Source organism: Empidonax traillii, unplaced genomic scaffold, assembly GCF_003031625.1.
Source record: "Empidonax traillii isolate 1590-97213 ecotype Southwest subspecies unplaced genomic scaffold, ASM303162v1 scaffold20:size5563877, whole genome shotgun sequence".
Lineage (NCBI taxonomy): Eukaryota > Metazoa > Chordata > Aves > Passeriformes > Tyrannidae > Empidonax > Empidonax traillii.
In genome coordinates this window covers 3,846,882-3,864,223 of record NW_020955213.1, presented here as the reverse complement: position 1 = coordinate 3,864,223, position 17,342 = coordinate 3,846,882, and the positions used below count along the sequence as shown (strand labels likewise).

Below are 17,342 nucleotides of genomic sequence, written 5' to 3'. Positions count from 1 at the left end.
GAAGTTTTCTCCCCAGGGACCCGAGACCATTCCACAAACTGAAGTGCTGCCAGCAGCATATGCTTTTTGCAAGAATAATTGAAACCATTAACTGGAGAGCACAGAATTCTTTTGAAAGTCTGCCAGTTATTTGCAAGTAACTTTGGCAGTGGCACAAAATATAACACTTGTATTTTAACTTCTACAATTGCACTTTTAGGAGCTGGCCTCTAATTTGATTTTCAGTTGTTCTGATAAGATTTCTATTTTATGATTGGCTTTATGTTTAATTCTTGTTTAAAGAAACACGATTTGACTTAAATGAAAACCTAAGTGCTGATGAATAGGAGTTCTACCAAAGCAACAAGTTAGTTATTTCTTCACGTTTAACTTGAATTCACTTTTTTACCCTTTTTTTAAAAAAAAGAAGAAGAAACAAAAAAGATCAGCAGCGAATATTACCCTGAGGAAGGGTGCGATTGCTTGCATTTTAATTTTTGTTTTTTTAATATGGCTGTAAACGTTTCCCTGGTTCGTGATACAAAATGGCTGACGTTAGAAGTGTGTCGAGAGTTTCAGAGAGGTACTTGTTCTCGGTCTGATGCAGAGTGCAAGTTCGCCCATCCGTCACGGAGTTGCCATGTGGAAAATGGTCGAGTTATTGCCTGCTTTGACTCCCTAAAGGTGAGGACTGTCTAACGCGTGCATTACCTAAGCTTACTTGCTTCTCCTTCTCTTCCAAGTGGCTCGGTATGCTGGGATGTGGGATGTGCAGAACAGCTGTTTATTGCTTTGTTCCCGCAGGGAGGATGCTGCCGGTGCGGGATGCAGCTCCTGAAATCTAGGCTGAGTCTGACATCGGGTGCGACTGCCTGGAGTGCCAGGCATTGCAAGGAGAGACAGGATTCTATCCAGGGCATTTTCTGATGGTAGCTCAGGTCTGATATAGCTGTCCCCGAAGTGGAGAACGCAAAGTTGTGGGCAACAAATGCAACTAAATAAGAAGAGTAGAGAACAAACCCAGTGCTTGAGTGGCCAGAGCACATCAGCCATGCATTGGGTGCAGGGATCTGAAATGTGCTTTTAATGAGCAGGAATGAAAGCAGCATTTTAAGATAATGAATCAGCTCTACATGTATTTCCTGGAGACAAGAGTTGCAGATGCACTCCGAACGATGTCCGGTAGATGAGGAACAGCCAAAATATTTGGAGAACAACATTCCCAGAAATGGGCGTCAGGAAAACGTTTCCTGCGAGGGACATGCAAACGCGATGGCTCTGCCAGGCCTGTCGGAGCTGTGGCTGCACCGTGTGGCTGGTGCTCATCCTTGCAGTGTCTGCTTGGGAGGCAGTAAATAGCCCTTGATTGCTTGTCACTGCCGGAGCTCCAGGGGCGACTTCTGAACTTTGCCAAAGATCTGGGCTGTCCCTCGGGGTGTGGGATGGGGGGCTCACAGGAGGGGCATCTCTCTCCAGGCTCGCTTCACCATGGTTCTTGGAAAAAGAATATCCACCTTTTTTTTCTTCTTCCCAGAAGTATGACTCCTCAAATGTGTTTTTAGTAGGATAGTAAAAGCTCTGAGAGCATATGAATAACTGATAGCATTTGAGAACTCTTGACATTGTGTTTAATGTTTTGATCGGAGTAATTAACCTGTTTAAATTTCTAGAAAGAGTCTGGTAAATTTTACAAGCTTGAAAGTTTTCCCTTGAACTTCAACTGTTGCTTGAAAAGATTTGGGTTTATTTTTATGAGCATAATGAGTAACAGAGCTGGTGGAATTATGTATGCACAGGTTCAGGCTGAGGCTGGATCTGGTCTGACACTGGTTTACCCATTTCATTCCTTAGTGGCTTCTTCATATTTTCACTTTTTTTTTTCCAAGAAGCTCAAGTTTTCTGTTTGCATTCGGTTTTCTCTTTTTAATCTGATTATATGCAATGACTCTTAGTTGTACGGTGACTTTCAAATGTTCATTTACATTGCTGGTTTGCTGACAGCAAGAGACAAACATTTTTTTTTTTATTGAAGGGAAAAAAAAAATCGTGTTCTTTATGCCCTTGAAACTTTTGAATTGTAGCCAGTGGCAGTGCAGATACTTTTAATGAAGAGATTATTATGACCACATTTTATAGCGTTTATTTGTGAACAGAAAGGAGGGACTGTCATGCTGTGTTGGGTGGTTTTGTGCCCCTAGGAGAACTTGTCTGCAGTGTCTCGGGGAGGTGTCCCCCTGTGCAGGCACCCAGCTTGGCTGGGCTCTGAGCTGTGCTGTATTCTGCTGTCACCTGGTGTGTGACACTTCCCCACGTGTGCTGTTGGCAGCGCAGAGTCTGCAGCTCACCCAGGCTCTCTGTGCCAACCCCTCTCTGCACAGCTGGGGCTGGGAGATGTGCAGGACCAAGTCCATGGGTAACTGGGATTCAAAGAGTATGATCTTCTACAGCTCAGAGCATTTCCCATGTAGCTGGCTGTTAATGCTCTTGTTGCAGTTTCCTCTTGACACAGTAGCAGATGCTAGTTAAGTGGCCTGAATTTTTTAGGAAACAGATTTTTTGGGTTTAGGAAAGCCTCCTGGAGGGCCAGTAACTCTATGTTTGGGAAGTACAGCGGGAGGAGTCTGACTGTGCAGACCACTTGGCCAAGGGTTAATGATGGGGCTGTTTCTTCACCCCACTTCTCAGAGCAGAAGTGGGTCTTGGAGCACTTCCTGCCTCCAGACCCACGGATCCAGTAGCTCTCCCTGTAAGTCTGTGCAGAGCCCTGTTTCCACTGTGCCACAGAGAGCTGTGGTCTCTGTGTGTGTGGGTACACCACGCGTTTCCCAGTGGAGAGAACCACCCTGGTGACTAAACTCTGAAACAATGGTTGTTCTGTTCTTGGGCCAGAGCTGGGCTTGCAAAGCCCTGTTTGCAATGGTGGTGAGGGGCTCATGGCAAGAACAGAGACCTCCCTTACCTTTGTCAAGAGAGATGTTACATTCTCAGACCTGTTAAGAAGCTTTTCGTGCCCATCCTGTGGACATCCTTGTGCCCAGCAGCTGTTGAACACTGACCCTCCCTCCCGTGGAGGGCTCAATAGCTGCTTAGGGCTCTCTTGTCTTTTCACACCCTGCATTAGCAGAACATCTGTGTTGCTTTATTGGAGACAGGATATAGGATGCTTGCAGCTAATAAGTTTTCCCGTTGTCTTGCAGTCGCCCAGGGCTTTGTTCCGAGGTTGCTTATCTGCATCCATTGTGTACTGCTGTTGCTTGTTTTTTTTCCTCCCAAACCTCTTAAGCCTGAACAATGCCTTCACACAGGAACTCCTGATAACCCAGTGTACAATGGTTTCACCTCACTGGTCAGGTCACGAGCAGCATATATACACTTTCTGCATCTCTCTTTTCCCTTTTTTCCTCAGTCTCCTTGTTGCAGCAGCAAGAGCAGTAATCTTCCAGAAGCAGCCAGGCTGCCTCAGTGTGGGTTGTTTCACGGGTGTGTAATCTTGCTACCTGTAATCTTACGAAGAACACATAGGACTCCTGAAGGTAATGGGGTCCTCAGTGATGGTCAGGTGGGGATCACCAGGAAATGCTCTGCAGGAGGGTTATATGTTGTGCAGTGTTTTAGTGGTGAAATATTGGGCCTTAATTAGGCTGAAAGTGCACGGCTGGGTCTCGCTCTTCTGAGCTGTGCTTCTTGGAAGGGGGTGTTTGCACATTTGTAGGCAGCAGAAGGAACCTTTCTCAAGCATATTGATATAAAACTTAAAAATAGTTCCTTGCAAGAAGCTGCAATTTGAACTGGATGCCAAGAGAGCTCTCAGTCTCTACTTGTGCATCCCTCCTGGTTATTCTGGAAGCAGTGCTCTCTGAATTAATTTGTGTGAATGGAAGGGCAGGCTGCACTGCTTGGTGGAGGGCAGTCCAGAGGCACAAGAGCCAGCTGTGCTGGGCCACTCCGCTTCCAGAGGTGACCACGGGGGCAACTGGGCAGCGGCCAAGGCTCTGCAATGCCTCCTAGGCAGGTCCTGTGGCACCTCAGAGATGTTCTGAGCCAAGGAGAGGAATGGAACGTCATCCCTGTAAACTCAGATGGCCCTTGGGTTCATTCCTTGCTTCTCTTCCAGGCTCATTGTGCACCCTCCCGTGCAGAGCTGGTGCTTTTTGTGAGGGTCAGGACACGGATTGCCGGCTCGTGGCAATTCCTACAAAGGTTTGTTGTGGCACTGCAGTGAGCTGTCCGTGAGCGCTCATCAAGTCATTAACCTTCGTATTCAGGCTGGATCAGGAGGGCGGGGTAAGATCTTAATTCCTGGCGGGTAAGCCATTGGTTGTGTTTTCAGTTTCTGAACAGGTCAGGCAGGAGAAATGCAGCATCTTTGGGCACTAATGGTGAAAAAAGATGAGAGATAGGGCATTAGGAGATAGTGATATAGTGTATAAAAATATGTAACTAATGCACATCAGGTGTTCACAGAGGGTTTGAATTATACTGCTCACTGCACTATGGACTTGTGATTTAAAAAAAATTTACAAACCCACCTTTTGTGACGTGTGGGTTGGGGTTTGTTTTTTTTTTGTTTGTTTTTTTGTTTGTTTTTGTTTGTAGTTTGTTTTGGTTTTGGTTTTATGTTTGTTTTTTTTTTAATTTTCTTTATCAACGTAGTTATTTCCATATACACACGAAAGTTTTGAAGAGCATTTTGAGACAGAAAATAGGTGAAAAACTTCAGGAATACGAATTTTGACTTTGGGAGGTCTGATGTGAAAAACATGGTTAAGCTATTGTGTGTTTCAAAGCAGTTCTCTTTTGAAAAAGGTGAGTTTTCTGTGAACAGGCATAAAATCAATTAAAAGTAGAATTGTCTGCTTTCTAAAAGAAGTGTTATTTTCTGGGAATAGTATTCAAAGTCCCACAGCAATCTAAAAAGTTCACAGTGCTTGGGCAATAAATGTACCATATGATCTTGAAACTGTTGTTCCTGAGGCTGTTCCTTATAGTTTTCATGCTAATTTGTACCTGGCTTATGCTGACTTGACTAGAATTATTTCTGACTGTTACTGGTTGGAAATCAAATCAACTTTTTAAAAATTTAAATAAACTCCAAACTAGGAAACAACTAAAAACACTCACTAAACTTAGCATATGGAGCACACTTTTAGAGACGAAGAAGAAAGCAAACAAAGTCATAAAGATATTTTAGGAGACACTCTGATTTCACGTCTCAGCTCAGTGTAACAGAGAGGCAAATACTCCATGTGAGCAGTGTTGAGCCAAGTTATCTGTGTTACAAACCTTCACTTTTCCTATGGCCATTAAGCCACTTACCTGAGTGACAACAGTGGATTTACAGCAGCTTTCTCTCCGCTGTGGATGCTTGTGTGTTTTATGGCATGTTGTAAGTGCTTTTTTGTAACTACTGAATCAAACATCTGAAAGTGGGGAAAAATGTATTTAAACTCAGTTTTATTTATAAAGACTTAAAACTGAATCTCTCTGTCATTGTTAATTTCTTTATTTCTCTTTGTATTTCTCTCTGAAGTAGAGTGGCACTTCAAGAAGAGTAGGATAGCTTGTGGAGGAAAAAAATAATTTAGGCCTGATCTCTTCTTGTCTATAAGTTACAACAAGTTCCGTGTTTTCACAGCTTAATTTATTTGGCACACATGCTGTGTATACTCTCTGTAGTGTCTTTGGAAGTTTTAGGGCACATCTGTGGGATGGAGAGTACTGATGGAGAAGGTCACCTGGCACTGCCTGTGGCTGAACACCTCCCAGGCCTGCCCCTGTGTCTGGACTGCAGATGCTCTCTGTGGGGTCAAGGCTGGTTACTTGCTGTGTCACCTCTCTAGGCATGTTCAGGTTTCCAGGGAAAGGATACACTTTGTTGCTTTAATCTGCCTGGACGATCTTCCTGTAAGTCTGTGCAGAGCATGTTTGATTTGTTTGGTGTTATCCAGTGGTTTCTCTGATGTCCCAGTAGTCTCACTTCATTTATCTGTGACTTTTTGACAGCTGAACCGTGACAGATGAGCACTGGTGAGTCTTGCTATCTTGGTTTAGAAGATTGCTGCCCTGAGCTGTCCCCTTGCTTCTCTGGTGCAAGTTGCTGCCTCTGCAGCAGGGTTAGCAGGAGGAGGGCAGAGTGTCTTAGGCACTGAATACAAAGTCCTGCATCTGGAATTCCCTTGGTCCTGACTCTCCATGGAGCTGCTGGGCAATGAACACATGTAACTGGGAACAGGCTGGTGTTACCTGATGACTCTGCTGCAGGGACAGCAATAGACAGGGAGGTGCAGGAAGGTCTTATTAATTGCCAGCCATTTACAAAGATGTGAGGCAGAGCCCTTGACGGGAATTCCTTGTCTGAGCAAGCAGGTGATCTTTGAGGTGTGCTGTGGAGGGAGAAGAGGCTGGCCCTGTCCCTATTTCTGCTGGGCCTTTCTGTAGCTGAGCAGCCTCGTCTTGGCCTTTACATTTCTGAGAGCGTGTGCTTTGTGAAACTTGATGTTCATGGTAACATGGCAAGAAAGGTGAGATGTCTGTAGGCTTCCTGGAGCATAGACTCGTTCTGGTGCTGTCCTGGAGGGATGCTCCCTTCTCAGCTCATTGCTGGAAGAGTGGAGGAAGTCCTGGGAGTAGTGTATCTCTGGACACCATGAGAATTGGGATCCATCTCAGCACAGAGAGCTTCTTGGGGCCCCTGGAGATAGGAACTGGAGGGGCCACACTGTCAGCGCTGATGTGGATGTTGAGAGTCTGTGAGGAGTCTTGCAGTGACTTGTCTGAAATAAACTGCCCACCAAGCTATCAGTGTGACACTTTTAGTAGGAGCTAAATACTTAAAGTTCTTATTTTCTTAGCTGATTAGGCTTTGACAGCTTCATTCTGAAAGTGTTGGTCCCTTATGTGCCATATCGGTCTCCTTGATAGACCTCAGACTCGCGCTCCTGTGGAGGGCGAATATTTGGTGACTGGGTATTTGCTGTGCAGTGATGGAGAGCACTGTCCGTGCCCCAGACCTCCTGACCGCACAGATCTCCCAAGGGCTTGCCTGCATAGGAGCAGATGCCTTTACTGTTGCCTGCCTGTGTGTGAGTGCCAGTCTCATGTGTGGTGTCCCTGGGTCAGGTTCAAGAGGCTGGCAGAGGTGTGGGCACAGGCTGGCACGTTGGGAGGCACTCCCAGTGCAAGGGGCAAGCACAGGACCACTGTCCTTGCCTGTCTTCCTGTAGCTGATTAATTTATTATATCTTTTCCTTGGGCCTCTGCCTTGTGTGCGTTTCCCCTTGAACATATTGGAAAGCAGAACTGTGCCCACAAATTGTTCCCGAGACCACACTTTGGAGTCCAGCCTCTTTGGGGAGATGGGCCAGCAAATTCAGCAGTGGGGTTTTGCTGCCAGCCTTGCCTCACCTTTCCTCACCAGCCAGCCCTGGCAATGCAAGGCCTCTGCTCCTGCCTGCAGCTCATGTTGCCTCGATCTTTGCCCTGTGGCGTGAGCAAACCACCATCCTCAAAGGGTGAAGCCAGCAGCATTTGCATTATTAATATCAGCCAAGAGTAACCTTGGGTTTCTGGTTGGGAAGATGATGGTAAAGTGCTGACTGCTGCTCACACTTGCCTAAAAAAGCAGGAGAGAAATTCTTTTGGGATGTGACTCTAAACCCTTCTGAGCTTCTCCGAGCTCTTAAACAGATACATTTTGAAACCTTTTATGGGCATATTGCAATGTTCCACATCCGTGGCATGCCACCTCCTGCTCCCAAGGCTTGCTTTTCCTATTTTAAGGGCAAAGCCCTCCAGACCGAGGTTCCAGTTTTTCAAAATACTTAAGCCTGATTTTAAACGCTGTAGAGTTCCTGTGGGCAGCAAAGAACTCCTTGTGCTGGAGTGAGTTATTGCATCAGTTTTGAGAAAGAGAGAAGTGGTCTTCTCAGCCAGTCTCCAGAAGGGTAGAACTGCCCATGATTGTTTCCTCTGCCACCTTTGGCTTTCCAGTTTGGGAGAGTTTCTTTCCTATTGGGACCTGCAAGCACCAGCTCTGTGCCTGTAACCCAATGTGAATGCAGTGGGGTGTTCTATGAGCTGCAGGGGTTTCCTCTGCTCTTGGGAGGAGGGAGATGGGGTGCTAAACCCAGCCAGCAAGTTGTGGCTGCTCTTGCATTTACCCTTTCCTGGCTGTGAGTCAGAAGTTGGCCCAGGGAGCACAGAGGTGGGGGGGGTGTGTGTATACAGTGAGCTCTGGCACCTCAGCCAGTGCCGTGTTGCAAGCCGTGGCACTGCCAGATTCTCCTGGGGAGGAAGTTCAAGCATTAAATCTTCCAACCCTGATGTGTAGCAGTAGCTAACACTGGGGTTGAAATAGAAGCCCTAAACCTACAAGTATCCATCCCTGGGGAGAGTCTGGGGCAAAGAGAATCCTTGTAATCATGGAGCCATACTTGTGTTGTCCTGTCTTGTGGCAGTGAAGCTACCTAGGGACTTCTAGTGCTCCTGAGTGCATTAGGCCAGCAGGGGAGCTGGGGGGAAGGTGATGAAAGATGCCTTCGGGGGGAGTGACTGAACAAGCTGTGTGGAGTTGGTGGATTTCTTCAGCAGCGTAGCATCAGTTTGATGTAATCCCTTTGCTGACAATAGCTTTCTGCCACTTGGTTCACCCATCTGAAGGAGGGTGCAGTAACGTGCATTGATGTAATTGAGCTGTTTGGAAGCTTTAAAACAAATATAAACAAGATGTACCAGGCTTTCTGGAGAGCCCATCCTCTGACATCTCCCACAGAGAATTTCAATAAGTGGTTAGATTTCCAAGTGAGGAGCTGAGCTCTTTAAAAATCTGCCCCTATAAATATTGTTATGCTGGTATTAAAATAAATGCTTTGAGGACCTTGAGTGTTCCCCCATACAGGCACAAATTTACTTCTGGCTTATTAATTTATGTTTTTATTGCTGTTCATAAAACAGCAGAGACCCAAGTGCTGACCCCCTTCTTTGCCCCATGTAGCTTCTCATGTCATGTCTGATGACAGCATTTTGATTAGAGGAAAGGCCAAGGATTTGGAACACCAGCTTTCAGAGCCTTGTGATGATGCAAACTGCCTCAAAGTGTTGTAATGTCAGTCTCTGTGCCTAATTGCACTTTTCGACCTCACTGGAGCAGTACAAAAAAAAAATCTCTTTGAAGGCTGAGTGTAACTGAGCTGCTGTAGTAACAAGACTCTGGATGTTTCAGACAGGTGTCCTAACTGAGTAAGCATTTCAAACCCTGGCTCCTTCTAAATGAAAAGCCATCAAACTTGTTTAGTTCTGCAAGCTTACCTGTCTGTTAGGAAAGGCCCTTCTCCTGAAATGGCAGTGAAAATATTCAGCTTAACCGTACCTAAAGTGTTAGGACAGTAAAATCTTTCTGCTGTCCACACAGGAGAAAGTATGTGGCACAAAAGTAACGCTGATCTCTTGTGAACCTTGGGCTTTACGTCTGGCTCTCTGAACTTCTGTTTTGGCCTTGTTATGGGTTTCAGTGACGTGGTTACTTGGTGTCCCCACCGTCAGAGGAGTTGCATTCTGTGATGCTGGAGTGATGGATTTTTAACCTCTATGTTTTTACCTCCTCTGTTTGAAGCCCAGCACCTGGGAATGGCTCTGTGCTGTTCTCTGCATGCTTCAAATCTGAGCTGGAGGTGCCTTTCTGCAACATTTAGCTTAAAGCTGTGGGGAAAAGGCACGTTCCTGAGAGGGGTCAGTTGGCTTTCTGGGACGTGAGTGTACTCAAGCCAAGCAATTCCCCAAGTTTGTAGTGAAATGTTACGGCAGATGGCCTGCTTACAATGCGGGATATTATTAGAACCATGATCAGTGCTAATAAGGTCATTGGCGTTGGGGGAGGAGGTCAGTGTCTGACCTTGTTTGGAAGGTGGCAGCCTGTGCTCTGGGGAAGTTTTCCTCTTGGACCAGTGGAATGTGGATGTTTAAAACAAGCTACTTTGTGTATTAATCTGGCTGCACAGTAAAGGAAAGACCTACCACCCTAGCCCAACATGCCTGCTGCCAGGGTGCTGCTGGCCCCCGCCCCTTGCTGAAGCGGCTGCACAGAGCACCATTAGAAAGTGGAGACAAATTCTGCTTTAATTAACAGTCCTGGGAATGGGAACCAGGAGCAGTTTAGCTAATCCTGCAGAATGGATATGGTATCACAATGCACTGCCCAGGTGACTGGTTAGTGGTGTGCTCAGTTTCATCCTGCCTCTGACCGTACTTGCCATTAACGCTGCCATTAGTTTTAGCTGATCTCTCCTACACTGGTGTCAAAAAAAGACCCAAAACAACCATTAGGGACAGGAGTGTTTGAATCCAGCTGAGTTGCATTAGTGATGTCCACATCTTTGCCCAGCGGTACCCACACCAGGTTCTGATGGGGATTCAAGCCATTAGCCCAAAATGTGCTGCTTTATTTGTCTCATTACTTCTGCTTTGAGTGATTAGCTGTGGGTGCTTAGTGAGAGGAGACAGCTCTCAGCCAGAGAGGCAGCTAGGAAAGTGTGGAGTATCTCAGTGCAGTGGAGGAGATGGCCAGGGCAGCATCGACACAGCAGAGTTGCAGCCAGCCTGCCTGGAGAGCACAGCCATCATGACGGTGCTTCCCTAAGTCCTTGTTATCCGCAGGGGCACGGCTGGTGCTGGGAACAGTCACACGGAGATTAGGTCCTTAAAGAGCCCTGCCACAATCGAGCAAAGTTTGAATACAAAACCTCAGTGTGTAATCCCAACTGCTTTGACTGATCCCACTGACCAGCGTTTCTTCCTCTTGCCATCCTCTCCTGAAGGATCAGGGCACGAGTAAAGCTTGCGGCCATTTAAGTGCCGCTTGATCCCACATGGTCGCTTCGCGCAGTGTTGTGCTGCGTGCAGCGCTTGGGCTCTGCTCCCAGAGTCCCTTCCACGTGATGCTGCAGATAGTGAGCCCTGCATGAGTTTGCCAGGAGGAAGCCAGAGCCTTGCGGGGTTGGACATTTAAGTCCATGCAGTAGCGCTTCAGTGGTCAGGGCGGTGTGGAGTTGGAAACCAGACATGGAGATGAGCCTTCAAGGAGGGCTTGGAAGGTCATCCAGGTATGGCAGAGGTGATGGTGTTTGAGGTCAGCTCTAGCAAGGAAAGTGCTTTCCTCCCTGTGAGGAAATTTTGTTTCATAAAACAGGGGATTTCCAAGACGGGGAGTTTTCTTTGGAGGGGATGTCACTCTTTCCCAAACACTGTAAGGGAAGATGTTAAAGATGCTCCTTCTGCTTTATGCAGAATCCCTCCAAAATCTTGCTGCCATGGTGCAAGACTTGTGATCTTGTTCTAATGCCCTGTTTCTCCTTTCTGCTCTGTTTCCTCCTCCCCTCCGGGCCCATTTGTCCCCAAGCCTTCCTGCAGGTCCCCTGTCCTCCCTGCCTCTGTTGTGATATCTGCAGGGACTGAACAAGAAAGCTTGAGAAGTCTCTTGCTCTCCTGTTGCTTCAGCAGTTCTTTTTTATTTCTCGGTGCATCTGGTGCACTTGCAGATGAAGAGATAATCATCACGGTTACCTCCCTGCAGACTCTGGTTCCCTGCTGTGTCAATCCTGTTGCCTATAAAACCTTGGTGATGTGCTGCAGGGTGGGAGTTGGAGCAAGGCAGGCTGAGTCACTCAGGCGCTTGGAGTAGGAGAGCCATTAGGGTTGGTAAAAGCAAGAGGAGGATGTCTGAAACCTTCACCGAGCTGCAACCTTGAGGGAAGGAGATGGGGGTGAGAGGGGAGGAGCAGAGCAGCTCCCCAAGGCACTTCTCCATAGGACGGGGAGCTCAGGGATGGGACGAGGACCCCGGCCACCCATCGTTGCCAGCACTGTCAGCATCCCCTGGCTGGTGGGCACAGCAGGGCACTGATTACCCCGCAGCATCAGCACAACCCTCTGTCAGCCCCACCTCAGGCTTCTGCCACCAGAGCCCACTCAAACTGCCTCTGTGCCGTCTTCGGGAGAGCTGAGGGGGGGAAAAGTCCCTTGGGGGCTGAGAGACAAATGGGCAAGGATCACTTTTGCTAGCAGTGCAGGGGTGGAACAGGCAGGCTGCCTGCCTGCCAGGAGGCAGGAGCTCAGGAGGCATCAAGGGCATCACAGCCGCTGCTCGGCAGCTGCAGCAGCCCAGCAGAGCAGCTGGAATGCAGTCTGGGTGTTGCTGAGACTTCCCCTGACCGCCTGGGGTTTTTCCACCAGTCTGGTGTATTTAGACTGAAAACTCTTCAGGCTGGGACTGTCTCATTCTGTGTTTGGGTAGTAATTGGAGGAGGACCCTGAGCTGTAGCATTGATGAGTATTTGTATTCCCACAGCCAAAAATCCCCTGCTGCGGCCTTGTGTGATAAAGCACAGATTGAATTAAGAGGATTTTCATTGTTGTTTTGTGTTTCTCTGCATGGGTTTTTGAAGAGTCCACGGTAATGTAAAATCTTTAGAAGGCTTTGCTCGCAATACAGCTCACATTAGGTAGGACAGAAACGCCACTGAAAATTTTTTGGGTTTTTTTTCTGTTTTGATTGTGCTAATTCTTGGGGGATGATTTTAAGCAGCCTTTCAGTGCTTAGCCCAACCAGAGAAAAAGTGCTAGCACTTTTCTTGATTTTCCTTCTTGTATCAGAGGCACTTACAGAAAAGTTTGCGCAGGGATTTCCGCTGGGGCCCTATCAGAAGTCCATCTATCTTGGTTTAAGCCAGTGAGAGCATTTTTCCAGTGAGTGTTCGATTACGTAGGCACCGGTCCTGCTGCATTCCAGACTTGCTAAAGACACTGGAGCTTCTTTGCAGCTACTCCTCTCACGTGGGGGAGAGACTGCAGATGTCCTCAGGAAAGGTCACTCTTCCTTGCAGAAAAAATCCCTCCAATCCCTCCTAGCCCCATCTATATGGGCCCATCCCACCTAAAAGCAAATGAACATTTGCATTGCAGCTGACTCATCCTGACTGTGCCCGATGAGGGCAGTGAAAGGTGTTTTTCTTGTTGCCCTTTAGGAAGGGATTGTGCTGCATCTGAAGGTATCTCTTGACAGTAGCAGCAGCAAAATACATGAAGTCAGTTGTTTGCTGCCTAAGGAAGTCATGTTGTTTAAGATTGTCTTCTATTAGAAAACAGCCTTCAAAAGGTAATCCTTGCATTCCTCCTCATCTACAGAAGGTTGAGCATCTCAGGCAGTCTGTACTGCACAGGTGAACAGGACAAGGATAAGCAGCTCAGAGCAGGAGTTTGGAAAGCAGAGCAACAATACAGGGATGACAGAAAAACCCCACAGTAATTTGATCAGTTTGCTTTTGTGCCTCAAGTCTGAATGAGCAAGACATCCACTTGGATGTGCTTTAGTTGCTTCTGCCTCCCCCAGCTTTTCTCTGGTGCTCTCAAACCTAAAAAAGCGAATCTGTGGTTATTAAAAACACAAACTCCAAAGCAGCAAGCAAATGAAAGGAAAGCCCTGATCAGTTCCATTCCTGTTGGTCAGCTGGGACAGTCGGATGGACAGACATACATGAATGCACAGGCACGACAAATTCCTTTCTTAGCTGTTCTTAGCTGTGCTGCTCAGAGGAGAATTTAGGTCAGGCTAAAAGTTGCATCCCACAGGAGTAAGTGGATACATCCACCCAGCTAGGCACACAACCTTTTGGTGTTCTGTCCTGCAGCTCTTGTTACAGGAGAGGGAACAGATCTAATCAGTGGCTACATGGAATCAACCTCTCAGCAGCTGAAATCATGGCTTCTACAAAATGCATTATCAGTTAATCCCCATTCCTGGCATCACGTGGAAAAGAAAATACCAAGTGCAGTTTCTCTTGTCCCTGTGGAGAAGACAGACCACTTGTGCTGGATTTTTGGGGTCTTTGGGCTGTACGTCAGCACAGAGACCTGGGCACCCTGGATTTTGGGTATCTAGGTCAGCATGGAATACAGGGTTAGCAGAAAGCCTCCTTGAGCAGGCTGGTTTTCAGCCTCTGTGTTGACTTATTGTTCCTGGGAAGGTTTTGTTACTTGCCTGTGTTCAGTTAGGGACAGGAGCTCGGATCTGCTCTGGCTGAGTGAGGTCAGGACTGTGAATCTGCACAGACTCTCACGAGGCTGGATAACAGACTGTGGGAACAGGGGTGTGTGAGGAGTGTTGTAATTAGAACAGGTAGAATTTTTTTTCTCTGGCCGAGGTTGTTTTAATAAATCCATTGTAAATTAACAGGTTTTCAGCTGCTGGCACAGAACTTGGCATCCTGTTCATTAGGGTGACTGCTTGTGTGGCGCTTGTGACTAGTGCATGTGAATTGCAGTTAAATATGTCTCACTAATTGCAGTTTTAGCCCAGAACTGTTATTGCCAAATTCTCCTTTTGCCCATAGAGATGGCAGTGTATTATCTTTGGCATTGTGAACCCATCGTGTTTACCTCCATGGAAGAAAGCCTGTCCTGTTGCCACCACAGCTTCCTGTGCTGCACCATGGGCTCAATTCCTAACAAACATTTACACTGCCTTAACCTCCCTTTCACTTGAGATGGTAGCAAATATTGGTCACATATCTGCTTTCTAGTGCCAGGCACTGCTTAAAGAGTACTTCTGAAGGGGTTTTTTAAATGAAAAATTCCCTCTGTGACTTAAATGTGCATGTGTTACTGGCTGTAATAAACAGCACACTAAATAGATCAATCTGCAAAAGCTGACTGAGGTGGAATATTTGCCTAGGGCAAGGCAGGCTTTCTTTTTGCTTGTTTTTTTTCTTTCTTTTTCTTTCTTCCTTTCTCTTCAAGCCTTACTGCCTCCTAGATGGAGGGTTGTGATTCAATGTCACTTGGCCTGAATGCCCTCCTTGGAAGCCAGTGGCCATGTGAGATGTGTGGTCCTTGCCTGCTGTGCTTGGCAGGCTGCAGAAGGTCTCTTGAAGGTGCTTTTTGTATCTGCATCTTTAATCCTTTGACCAGCAGCAAGTTCATTATCCTATGGACATGAAATCTGAGGCCTGGCATGGACCAGAAAGATTTAGGGTCCTTGCTCAGAGATGAGTGAGAGCATGTGGAGTTGGTAGCACACAGTCAGCCCTTTTCTGGTAGCCTGATAAGTTTCTTCAGAAAGCCAGAGTGGAGGGGAGATGGTCTGCTGTGCACAAATTTGCTTGGCATGTGCGGCTGAAACAGGAACAGGAGGACAAAGCTTGGTCTTTGGTGAGCTGAATGTAGCTGGAGGAGCACAGCTACGGAGAAGGTGGCTGGGGACATCAGTGGGCCATCAGATTGAGGGGAAGGGGAGCTGGCATTACTCTCTGCTATTGGGCAGATCTCAGCCAAGAACAGAAAGGTGTCCTGGCTCTGACAGATGTCTGGTAGCAAATCTTGCTGTGGCAACTGAGGGCATCACCGTCCTGTATTGTTGCTACTGCTGCTGCTGTGCAATCACATCCTTTGTTGGCTTAAACTAATGCACAGAGGGGCTGTTGTGTTCTATTCTGACATACCTTGACGTTTCTACCTGAGGGATGGAAAGCTGGGGTGGCAATGCCATGGTGTGCCCTGGGAGGAGCCACCAGCACGCCAAGCAGAGCCCAGCCATATCCTTTCCTGCTCAGGGCGCTGCTGCGTTACCCCCTGGCAGCCCCTCAGTAGCCGAGGCTGAAGCACATCCTGCACAGTTATTTTTTCCAGACTGAAGATTATCCCTGGAAATTGTTGTGTCCAGATGGAATTGATTATTTTTTAAAGTTTTTTTTTCATTGTTTTTTGAAAACTAGGAATCTGTTTGTGCCCATTAAGCTGTTGCTTTCTGAACAAAGCAACAACCCAAACAAAAATTGGGCTAATCCTCAGTTGGTAAATGGTTGTATTCTGCCAAGTTCTAAAAAAAAAAAAAACCAAACCAAACCCAGCCACCCTCATATGTTTTTTGTTTGCAGTTTCATTTTGCTTTCCGAAGCAGTGAGAATGAGGTTTTCTGAGCATGACTTTGCCTTCCACATGACAGGAGAGAGGGTCTGGGTCAGACACTTGGTTATCAATCTCTGCTCTTCCCTGTTTGCCTTGTCCCCTGTGTAAACTCCAGGAGCAAGGCTGCTGGAGGTGGTCACGCGTCCGATATTTGTATTCATGAGCACAGTACTTTAACATTTATTCTCCTGGGCTTTAATGTACTTTGCTTGGTTCTGTCTACGTGTGGTTTGCCTGCTGCAATTGTAATATTCAACAGATACTGTGGGTAGAGGAAGGTCAGAAGCATCAACTTTCCGTGTGACCTTGACAGATTCAGCTGGTGAAAGTTGTAGAATTGGATTACGGGATTTGCAATGAAAAAGTGGTTTAAGGGACAAGAGAAACTGCACTTGGTATTTTCAAAAGCTGGCCAGGTGTAATAGCAATCTGGAGGGGCAGAATTGAGGGAGATGGAAAGTGGAAGACATACGAAAAGTTTAATTTTGTTTGTTTTTCTGTGGGGTTTTGTGTTGTTTTTTTAATACAGTACTTGTGCAGTATTGTTCCAGAGACTGGCATGGACTTTTTTTTGTAATTTATTACAGAACAGAAATCAATGGCATGCCAGTGTTTCTATGTTCCAGGTAGAATTGATTTTTTTACTTACAAATAGTCCCACATTGAAACTCACAAGAATATTAACATTGCAAGATGTCACCTACTCAGGTCCTACTCTCAGCATGTGCAGTGGTCCCAGGGCTAAACATGCTCCTCAACATGCTCTGTTTACTGGACGCTAAAAGCTTTCTTTTGTAATTGTTATCGATCAGTTGCTTGAGCAAGTCTGTGGCCAGTCAGGTCTATAAAGTCTTGTTTTGCTTGCGGAGAGCTTGTATTTGATATTGTATTAAAGAAACCTATTTTATTGTGCTTTGAACATTCTTGAACCTGGGAAGGTAGTGGAATAATGCATTAAAAATGCTCAGTTCAGAACTCTGAATCGATGATACTTCTGTTTTAACCTCATTTCAAGTACGTGGTGGTAACAGACTGATACGTTTCACAAAATGTAGCCTAATCAAAATGTATTGGTGGATACAAAAGAAAAGAGCTTGATGAAGTCTTTATTCCTCTCTTTTGTGGCATGAGATTGCTGTTATTGGAAGTAGTAATCTCTCAGATAAACATGTTTTTCTGCTCTGTGGCTCTACAGACCAAAAAATATACTTTGACAGTGCCATACTCTTTTAATATATATTTCTTGGACTTGGTAAACACCGTCCATTGCTTGGAGCAAACAAAAATGCTCCACAAACCAGAAACATTAAAATCAATACACTTTTTTTTTTCATTGAGCATAACAGAGCATGCCATTGGCCTCAATGAAGAGAGCTTGGCAGGAGAACAGAGCTGGAAAGAGTTGTCAA

The 17,342-nt window shown here is 46.4% G+C and overlaps 1 protein-coding gene across 5 annotated transcripts in view; it reads left to right on the top strand.

Annotated features, from left to right (window-relative positions):
* The window catches only part of MBNL3 (muscleblind like splicing regulator 3), an 86,690-nt gene that overhangs the window by 33,597 nt on the left and 35,751 nt on the right, over positions 1–17,342 (top strand). For 4 of the 5 annotated variants that reach the window (XR_003572966.1, XR_003572965.1, XM_027899317.1 and 1 more), the window contains exon 1: positions 7–663. The exons of the other annotated variant lie outside the window; for it this stretch is intronic. Coding sequence is in view for 2 of the 4 variants with exons in the window: in XM_027899317.1 (XP_027755118.1) it covers positions 490–663 (174 nt within the window). In the remaining 2 variants the exon portion in view is untranslated. Of the gene's footprint in view, positions 1–6; positions 664–17,342 lie in introns of those variants that run through there. 5 annotated transcript variants of the gene reach the window in all.